General features: G+C 37.6%; 1 protein-coding gene across 1 annotated transcript; it reads right to left on the bottom strand.

Moving 5' to 3' along the window:
• Window positions 1-6,439: 6,439 nt before the first annotated feature.
• LOC121381720 (angiopoietin-related protein 2-like) lies at window positions 6,440-9,174 on the bottom strand. Its single transcript, XM_041511067.1, has 2 exons — window positions 8,803-9,174; window positions 6,440-8,475 (listed from the first exon to the last, which is right to left on the bottom strand). The coding sequence occupies exons 1-2, from the start codon at window positions 8,882-8,884 to the stop codon at window positions 7,799-7,801; spliced, it is 759 nt and encodes a 252-aa protein (XP_041367001.1). The 5' UTR covers window positions 8,885-9,174; the 3' UTR covers window positions 6,440-7,798.
• Between the last annotated feature and the right edge of the window lie 2,035 nt (window positions 9,175-11,209).

Below are 11,209 nucleotides of genomic sequence, written 5' to 3'. Positions count from 1 at the left end.
TTGTGTGTGTGTTTTTGTAAATGGTGTGGTGGGATGCGCAACCATCCTCCTTTAATTTTCACCCAGCGAGAACACTATACAACTTAATGTCATCCATAGAACAATTTTCATGTCATATTCACCGAAAACTTGGGCAACTTGTCTCAGACACACCAGGTTCCATTTCATGTTAGCTTATGCTAGTAGTCCATGGTTCCATTTATAGTAAATTCTTGTTTATTGAAGTTTATTGACATAAATTGAAGAAACTGGACTACATGGACATACAGAAAAATAGCCTTTCAGTCAAGTTTAATTGCTGCAAAAGTCAGTTTAAAAATAATTGCCGTCGGCATACTCAAAATTGCCGTCGGTGGGCCCTTTCGCCGACGGCAATTTGTTTTTTTAATTGCCGTGGGTGATCAATTCTTAAGTTCGAGCCCTGTAACCACTAATCTATGTAATGGACAAATTGCCTAAGTAGCCGAAGTTTGTATTCATAGCCTAAACAGCTTGCTTGAAATGTAATTGAATATAAGGATGAAAAGAAAGTAATTTTTTTTTTTTTTTCACGATTGTAGTGGTGCACTCTAGATATTCCTTTTTCTTCTTCTTTATTTTCTTTAGCATTTTTAAAATATCTTTTTCAATCAATTTCTGTATGTCACATGTCAAAAATGTACATTGCACTACAGCCGGTGTAAAAATAAATCTGTGATAAGTACTATGCTGATTGTGGGATGGTACATACAAAAGATCCCTTGTTGCTAATAGAAGAGTATAGCCCTAGGAGTGGAAGCAGCAGCAGCTTCCTCGTCGCATGTTGTCCCTGTAACCATATGTCCGACTCCCCAATCACACTTTCTTCCTGCCGCCCACAACCCGTTTCATAGTGTGGATCCACCGCTCCACCTCAAGGTATCAAATCCTGGCTAGCCAATGTTATGGGGCGACGGGGGAAAAACAGGTGTGTTTAAATCATAACGATTTAATATTTGTTTGAGATCAAGAAAACAATGGCCGCTAAACAAAAGAAAACTCAAACTAACCCCATTACAAATAATGACTTTATTCTATTTTTGTAACAATGACAAACTATTAACTAAGCAAACGAAAAGTACCAAAACATAAATAACATAATTAATGAAATGTATTAATGACGTAATTGAATATTCATTGGATATAAATTGCATGATTGCCATGATAATAAATACGAGATCTAATGAACAAATATATATACCTATTTCTTTCTTTGGTATAATTTGACAAGAGTTAACGATTTTGTAAAAATTGCAACGGAAATTAGTATTGTTATAAACATTTAAAAAAAAAAAATCTTTTAATAGTTTGTATTTAAAACAATTTGGTGATGGGTTGGCATGTTTTGTCTGGTACCAACAGATTTTATGGCCTAAATTAGATCACATATGCTGACCCAGATTAGTTCTGTAACTCGTCTTTTTGTAGAGGATGTTGCTGACACTCGTCTCAAGAAAATCAATCCTTGGAGCGAGCAAGGATTAATGTTTTTGAGACTCGTGTCAGAAAAAACAATCTCCAAAAGAAGTCTTACTAGAAAGTATAACATATGTACCTTGGTCATGTATAACTAAAGTGAAAAACAAGAAATGAAAATCTTCTAAAAGGAATATCTTGTTTTTGATTTGTTATTTATAACGCAGATAAATAAGGCCAAAAGTCATTAAAACGTATCTGTTTTATCATTTCTACGACATATTTTCCAGACCCGACCAGAAGCTAGGAATGCATATTTAATTTTATGCCGTCTGCGAAAGAAATCATGAAATGCAGACGACTGTTAGACGATTTCCCATTGGCTATCGACTATAACCATCTGTTTCCTATCGCAGTTGCAGTTCTGATCAGACTAGTTTGTGCCAATTTATGGCGATTGTGTCTGCACAGGTGTTAAAAACATTGGCCGCAGGAAAGTTGATACGAATCTTAATGCCGTGGTATATCAAAGATAGGATATACAAACAACACAGACGCGAACCCAAACATTTCAGATGCTTATGGCGCATAACGGAATGACAGATGGATGACGATAAGTAACTTCATTAAAGTATTGCCTTTGTGCAGGGTATCTTAGATGATATACTTTAAGGCTATCAAACTCACCTCAGTTTTAAATGCAGGGCCGTACCTAATATAAAGTAACTAGAGGCGAAGGAACAGTAATAGAATCTTCTCCAGCTAGATAAAAAGGGCATTTTTAACATTTTATATTGGTGCGGAAACGTACATATGTAGCCCAATGGTAAAGCGCTCACTTGATCCGCGGTCGGTCTGGGATCGACCCCCGTCGATGAGTCCATTAAACTATTTCTCGTTTCAGCCAGTGCACCATGTCTGGTAGATAAAATGTTGTGCTATGTGCTATCCTGTCTGTAGGATTGTCCTAATAAAAGATCCCTTGCTACTAATAGAAAAATATAGTGGGTTTCCTCTCAGACTATCATAACGTAAAAATTACCTTGAATGTTTGACATCCAATAGCCGATGATTAATAAACCAATATGCTCCAGTGGTATCGTTATACAAACAAATGTTAACATTAACTTTTAATATTTTTTTGTGGGGAGCGGAAAATAACCACACACACCCCTTCGCTAGGCCTGAAATTATAGAATAAATTAAATGATTATAAAATGCGCCATCATCTTCGTTTAAAAAAAAAAAAAAAAAATATTAGTATGTCCCTGGAAGTACCATGCCACTTTCTGTTACAGATAGGTATATTAATTAATAGGCCCTACTTTATTTATGGCCCCCAATAGAAAATGCTCTGTCGATGAGTCTGTAATGTTAGACTCAGACTACCAACTGCCAGCAGAAAATTGGACAATTTTCTGCTTTCACGACTTCTACGACTAACTAGTCTGAGCGCTCTTACAACTCGATTCTCGTCGTATAACCTATTAGTTGTTAATCTGAGCGCACCCGTCGTAAGTCGGGAGTTGGGGGGGGGGGGGGGGGGGGGGGGGGGGTTACCGTCGAGTTGGCAAACTTCGTCGTGACAGTTGTCAGTCTGACACTAGCAAGAACCCACACCGCAAATTGAGGTGTTCAGGAATTTAACATTATTTAAACATGGAAATTTTAATATATATAAATATATATTGAACATGGGACCAAATTTACTAACTTGTTTTTTTCTTAAACACAGGTGTTTAAGCAAATTGTTAATGTATGTACGTGTAGTTACACGTGTTTAAATCAAAAACAGGCTGCGAATTAATAAATTCCACATGTTCAGATAAGTGACTACTTCTTGGCCGCTTACTGTTTTTATCGGAACACCTGTTGCACATGTACACATTCTGAATACATTTACATGTTCAAAGCGATGTAACACTTCTTGAACACTTAGACATGTTGATCACAATGAACACGATGAACGCCAAGTGTTCACGATACTGAACATCCTGAAATCACCATTAATGTTTTCATGTGTGATTGTTGCACAGTTTAGTGTAGAGAAGTAAGGCTACTGCACCGACTGAAGTATAAATTATGTCATATAGCAGTATTTATTATTTCATAATATTAAAATAATATTTCCTGTAAAATATTCATATTATACATATACATACAGTAAAGTTTATATATATCGAAGTTGCTGGTGCCAGACAGTAAATCTAAGATATTGTTACATTCGAGATAATTTGTAAACTTTAAAAACAAAAAATTTAAATTAAAAAATAACAGAATGAATGAATGAATGTTTAACAACACCCCAGCACAAAAATACACATCGGCTATTGGGTGTCAGAAAAGGTTAAAAAATAAAAGAAGCAAACGCGAACAAGTTAATGCATTAAAAATATCATTAGATAATAACGTGACTAATGATCCATTTAAAGACAAAAAGAAAATTAATAAAATAAATAAAATAAAACAATTAAAATATGGCCCTCGAAATGATATTAATGAATGTTTATTATTTAAAAAAGAAGAAACATATTTTAACTTCGAATTAAACATACAAAATATATAGTATATATTATATTATTTGGGACATTTGAAATAACATGTGCATACTTATGTCGAAATTTGACACAACAATACAAGCGCTTACATCATGAGAGAGAGAGAGAGAGAGAGAGAGAGAGAGAGAGAGAGAGAGAGAGAGAGAGAGAGAGAGAGAGAGTGAGTTTATTGCATTTGAAAGTATATTTTTGTAATCTGCATAAGCCTATTCAAGTCGGATGCCAGACACATAAATAGACAGCATTGCAGTGAAGAATTGTATATTGATGTAGAAAAATAAGGGAACACACAAGTAGTAATAGCAAATACTGACTACAACCAAAACCCTCAGCCATAGGAAGCTAATCGTTTCACCGACATTAAACCCATATTAGTGACATCCAATCCACATATCTTTGTATTTTATAAAAACACAGTAATTAATTAAACTGATCTAAAATGTAACATGTTCCCTTATTTTTTTTCAACAGTATATTTTTGCGGTTGTATTCAGGTGGTTGTTTGTAATGATAACAAGCATTTTGTTTTATCGGGGCTGATGTAATACGAAGAGTTTGACTTGGCGTTAGACCAGGCATACAACCAGACAAAGATGTTGAGTGACGTGCATGCTGTACCGACTTACACAGACACAACAATACAGTGCAGGTATGCAACTTATCCACCAGCCCCACAACACACGTACCGACGAGCGCATGGAGCTAATAATGAAACAAGATCTAGATACTATCTAAGTGACTTTACAAAACTGCAACCAGTTTAAAGAGAGTGTTCCGGTTTGCTGCCGTTGTAAAATGTTTCCAACTGATCAAATCTTTTAACGACTAAAATTACACACTAAATATAGCTTCTTGTTTAGAATAACAGTGTCTGTATATTCAATGGTTGTGGTATCCCTGGCTGCATTAGGAATAGCGGATGTACGAGTCGGAATTACCAAATGTTTGACATCCAATAGCCGATGATTAATAAATCAATGTGCTCTAGTGGTGTCGTTAAACAAAACACACTTCTTCTTATTCAGTGTTTGTGGTTGTCCTAATGTTTGTAAGTAGCCCCAACTGAATTTGGACTCTCAATAATTTCGTACGTTCTAAAAAAGAATGTATTGGGAAATAAAATGAAGTTTGATCTAGTACAAACACTGTAATGGCCAGAGACCGGCCTCGGTGGCGTCGTGGTTAGGTCATCGGTCTACAGGCTGGTAGGTACTGGGTTCGGATCCTAGTCGAGGCATGGGATTTTTAATCCAGATACCGACTCCAAACCCTGAGCGAGTGCTCCGCAAGGCTCAATAGGTAGGTGTAAACCACTTGCACCCATAACTGGTTCAACAAAGGCCATGGTTTGTGCTATCCTGCCTGTGGGAAGCGCAAATAAAAGATCCCTCGCTGCTAATCGGAAAGAGTAGCCCATGTAGTGGCGACAGCGGGTTTCCTCTCAAAATCCCTGTGGTCCTTAACAGGACGCCATATAACCGTAAATAAAATGTGTTGTGTGCGTCGTTAAATAAAACATTTCTTTTTTGTTTCTGTAATGGCCAGAAAAACATTTAAAATACAGCCACTGATGTTTTATGTAAAAAGAAATGTATTTTAGTCATTAAAACGTATAGATCTGTTAGTCGGCAACAAACGCAGGACAGTCTCGTTGACTGATTTTGTTTTGAATTAACAGAATTGCATCTTTCGTTTACATTTTATAAATCGATTTATGCGAATGTAAAACATGTTATTTACAAACGAAATTTCTCACTCCAACCAATTATAATATATCAAATACATGTACTGGTACCGTTGAGGCATGCTGTCCTGATTGCAGAAAGTAATTAAAGACCCATTGGTGCCAGACGAAAAAAAAGAAAGAGACCAGCCTGTACAGTTTGTGATCTCATTACCTAAACAGTTTCGCAAGTCCAATTTGGCTGACACCCAATAGCCTCTGATTAAACTGTATGCTGGGGTGCAGTTAATTTATGAGTTAAACAAGGGTAGATTTTTTCTTCTTGTTACCATTAATCTTTCTGACGTAACGGAGAAACCGTGTACATACAGACTACTGATAAAATAGTGTTGGTTACACTAAACTATGCGTTTTATTTAAACGACTTTGTTTTCAAGCAAAAAAACCTCTGCAACCAACGCGGTACGTCTTCTAAAATATACTGCTCATATAACGACAGGGATTGTCTAACAACACCACAGCTGTGATATTGGCCGTGAGAAACTTGGCGCCTCGTACATGTACTTCCTTCCGTTTGTGACTGTTTATCGATGTGTGCAGCAACCAACTCCTGGACCCCGTATGGAGCCAGAACTGATGATCTCGACAAATATTGTAAAACATTTGATTTATATGTTTAGTGATTTAAATATCTGAATTTTGTGCCAAAGTTTATTAGGTCACACACCTAAATACATAAATTACAAGTATGCAAGACTTTTGGTACCGTTAACACAAGAATGCATGACAATTTTAATGTTTCAACAGAATACTGTATATACATACATGTATAATAACTTTATAATGTGTTAATACTGTTATATTAACAAGATAAAATGCAATGTGTTAAATGAACACTTGTATGCAACCGATGACACTTCTTCTGAGCACAGCACTTCTAGCACCATATGTTCAGGACTCCAGTATCGAATACAGAGTATTTTTAGGTACAGCTTGCATCCCCTTTGTGCCATGTTTATAAATATCTGATTAAGAAATAAGAATCACAACTATATGATGGGTCCACGGGAATAACCTATGATGTCCAAACAGATAGTATTATAACGGTCGTGTATGCCAAGGTCACAATGACACACTATATTAAAAACCTATAATTCTGGTAGGCCATTAAAAGTAGTTGGTAAATGATGCTTTCTTAGGCATAAATATTCCACGATCACCTTACTAAAAATGTGACATAACAGGTTATTCCAATGGACCCTTCATATAATTACAGAGCTCTATATAGCATTATTGATCCCGTTGTCAAGTGCACAATAAATATGTTATAGTAGCCTTTCTAGGAGGTTCTGAAGTTAAAACTAATCGGATTATGCTTGTCAAGTGTTTTAGTTGAAAGAAATGAATGAATGTTTAATGACACCCCAGCACGAAAAATACATCGGCTATTGGGTGTCAAAAAACGAAAGAATGCGTTGGTTCAAGTTGTATGATTGCGCTACATGCTTCCCAAATAAGTTAGATTTCCTGAGATCCTGCAATTACATCTTAAAACTTCATAATAAAAAGAGATGCCAACCATCTTGATTCCTTAGCAAAAAGCTAAACGTGATGCCTTCTTCAATCAGTAATGGGAGGTCAAATATATTCGGGATCCCGCACCGTTAACGTTTTATTGCATGGGTAATGAAGTTAATGTCTTTGTTCAATCTAATTATTAGGTAGGCAGGGTAAAATATCATCAGCTAATGCAGTTTGGTTTTCCTTTGAAATGTATGCTTAAATTATGTTTTTGATCGTCCTGGTGTTCGTAATAGCTGAAAATACATTTTTATACTACACAGAAAAGGTATGTACATGTAGAAGAAGGCAACTAGGGTCACTGAATTTAATGTAGGTTTCAAGTGTTCCACCTATCAAACAAATTAGAAACTTCAATTTTAATCGTCTATGGGATCTAGTGATTCCCAGAGGCCCGTAAGAACGATGTTTTGAATGTGTATAAGGGGCTACTATCTCTAGTTAAGCGTGTGTGTGTGTGGTGGGGGGGGGGGGGGGGGGGGGGTTCCGGTTCCTACGGCCTACATAACCATGTCTACATCCAACGTGCTAATGGCGTCATCTAATCATTCCGTTGCAATTTTAAAATAACTTTTCTAAGTGACTGATCAATGTTTGGCCAGTAAATGTCATCTGGTGCTCTTGTTCGCTTTTGTGGATCTTTATACCCACCATTATAGTAACGTCCATTAAAATTAGCATTTCGGACACAGGTCGAAAACCACCATCCGCAGTGGAACTGGACAGCACAGTTTACACGCATTTCCGGGGGCATTTTATCCCACGTGACAAAAGACCCGGCGTGCACCCGGAGGCCACTTCCACCAAACCCACTGTACTCGTAATAATCTTCTGGTACGTGAAGTTGGTAAAACATAGATTCATTATCAATACGGAAAAAGGCACTCTCGGAGAAATAGTATCTGCTCACATCTTTGGGGTCGTTCATGTCCCTCCAATCCCACATATCAATCCCAAGTTTGTATGACGCTTGGTTCGTGATTAAGTGAATCTTTTCATTTCCTAGCCAAAATTCTCCGGCCAAATTCCCGAATCCATTTTTGTAGTCCTCCCAGTTTTTGTAGAAATCGACAAAACCGCCAACCCGCTTCTGTATCAAGTTCCAAGCTTTGTGATGTGAAAACTCGCACAGAACCGGAAAATGATCTCGGGTGTTGTTCGGTCGTATCTGGTATGTTCCATTCCGGTCATATCCATGATCCAGTAGATCTTGACAATCTGCAAAAATATATTAAAAATATGTCATAAAAGGACATTAGTGATTATTTGAAGAATATTATATCAGGTGCGGATCTAGTACACTGGCGTAGGAAACGGGGGGGGGGGGGGGGGGACGCAAGGGAGGCATGTGGCCCCCCACTTTTCAGATTTTTTGCTTTATATTTGCTTTATAATAGTGTAAAAGTGTGTAAATATAAAAGTGTACCCCCCCCCCCCCCCCACACACACACTTTTTGGCACCTTCCTACGCCACTGTAGTATTTTTTTTAGGAGAATGTAATGTAGTTGGGTGGTGTTGATACACAAGGCTCCTCACTTAATTACCAGACCAAATGTTTGGGGGCCCGGGACCCTTGTGTCCCCGCCTCAATCGATCGACGGCAGCTTTGCATTTTTTTTTACACATAAGTCTTGTTGAACATTGTCTGATTTTGTTATCAACTTAATTTTAACCTTTGCTGCAGTTGTCAGCAGTGCAAAATAAAAAAAACAGTCAGACTAGCAACAGGACTTTGAACTGAACTTCAGTTTTATATTGTAGCTGCAACTGTAAACACAAGTTTGCCAAATTTGATAATATCAGCAAGAAAATCTTAATTAGTAATGTGTACTCATAATCATTAAAACAACAACGACAACAACAACAACAACGACGATGACGACGACATAATATCTGTGGCATGTTCAGGAGGGTGGGGGATCGCAAACAATTTGACTGGTACTATATCGTCTTCTATCATATTATCACATTCATTTTTACATTAAGCGGAAAAACCAGTCTAGTGAGCAACCGCGATCAGGTTGGACTATACCAATTCAAATCCCATAGGCGACCATGTTAACGTTTGTGTTTAAAAACACTATATGCAATATATCAACCAAACTGTGACCCATAAATATCAGTACTACAACCCCTACCTCAAAGTATTAACTGCAGAAAATGGTACCTTTCATGGCTCATTTTCGGTATAACCAGATGTTTCTGCAACACCCCTAGTTTCGCACAAAATTTTAGTACTTTTTTTTACAGGTACCCCATACATGTTCCAAGCACAAGGCTACTTGACACGGTGGTACTACATCAAATAAAATTGCATACATTTTTAGCCCAGATGAAACTAATTTTTTTTACAACCAACACACTCACATTTATAACCAATCACAGGACTTGTGGTGTTAACTTCTCTATCAAAAGTTCGGTACACCTCGAACTTCGACCCAGCCGGAAATTAATTGGTATAGTGCAACCATCACTCGCCCTTCTGAACATACCACTGTAATAGCCGGAACTATTTTACATTGATATTATATGACTAGTTTATAGGGTCTGTGCTTCTAATAGCTTTCTTGAACCGGAGTTAAACCGTAACGCACCGAAACGCTTGACTCGGATATAGGCTAACACTCGACTAGCTACACACAATACAATGTAAGACAAAACATTAATTTAAAAAACAAATAGCTAGGTTATAACAGACGTGCTGGTTTTGGTACAATTACATTGTGCAACAATTCGAGGTATTCACCCAAAGAACACGAACTCAATGAAGAATACGATTTACTATTGGTTTTGGCAGAGGTATGATAGTGTTTCGGACGTTTCACATTTTGCACATTATTCGGCACGCCTTGCGATGTTCGCACCGATATCGTTTTGCAAGATTGAGAGAAAATGTTCAAAAGAAAAATCGCGATAGTATCAGTTTGTAGTTTTGGCAGAATAACGCAGACAAAAAAAAAAAACTGGAAAAGAGATTTTGTATTGGAGTATGCCTAGCAGGTTGGCAAAATGTTAACATTGTTGTCTGAAGTGCTTTTGTAATTAGACAATGCTAAAAAGAAAAGAAAAAAACCCGTCCCTCGAGACGTTGCCCCGAGACATGACCATTTCGTTTTTCTTTGTAGTGCGGTATATTCCATTTCATCTGTGGAGCATCAAAGACAAGAGACAGAGCGAGAACTTTAGACGATAACGTCGATTTGAAATCAAATACAAAATGGATGCCACGAACAGCGATGGAATGCTAAAGGCCAAAGTTAAGGTTCAACTACCAGGGGAGTAATTACGTTTGATTTACAAATCAGCAGCTAATGCGCGCGCACTAAAAGTTATCAGGGTCACATGGTGCGTACGTTCATCGGTGTATGAGTTTATCGCTCCGAATGATTGCACCACCGCGATGCTAATTCAAAAGCGCATGCAAAGATATGATATTCCACGTAATAAAATCTCACGTTATCTGGAGGTTTCAACAATACACGACTAACCAGCGTGAATCAGACACATGACGGTTTATTACCAGCCCTGGCGGTTTTACTGACAAATAAATAACTGCCGTGTAAAATTACAATTATAAATTAAATACGTTAATAATACGTGTGAAAAACGTTTCTTACACACCCATTGGTGAGAAACATTATTTTTGTTAACACACGTATGACTGTTAACAATTTCAAGACATACGACTGGCTGCCCCTAGGTGATGACCAGGGCCCCGTTCCACGAAACGATCTTAGCGCTAAGATCACCTTAATTGCATAGGGTAGCTATGCGCCTAAGGTAATCTTAGGGCTAAGATCGCTTCGTGGAACGGGGCGCTGGGTTCCACAAAGCGATCTTAGCGCTTATGCACTAAGGTGATCTTAGTGGTAAGATCGCTTCGTGGAACGGGGCCCTAGTCACCAGTGCCAAGCACCCAAACACGGTGGAAATATATTACCCTGTGACGTA

The sequence above is a fragment of the Gigantopelta aegis genome, chromosome 9 (assembly GCF_016097555.1).
Source record: "Gigantopelta aegis isolate Gae_Host chromosome 9, Gae_host_genome, whole genome shotgun sequence".
Taxonomy (NCBI): Eukaryota; Metazoa; Mollusca; class Gastropoda; order Neomphalida; family Peltospiridae; genus Gigantopelta; species Gigantopelta aegis.
Note: the sequence above shows the minus strand (reverse complement) of the source record. Positions and strands in the feature narration are given on the sequence as shown.

Bases quoted from the DNA above. Each gene is read 5' to 3' on its own strand.
- LOC121381720 (XM_041511067.1), bottom strand. From the start codon at position 8,884: ATGTGTAAAAAAAAATGCAAAGCTGCCGTCGATCGATTGAGGCGGGGA. The intron at 8,476-8,802 runs GTAATTAAGTGA...ATATTTTTGCAG, and splicing joins GCCCCCAAACATTTGGTCTG to ATTGTCAAGATCTACTGGAT.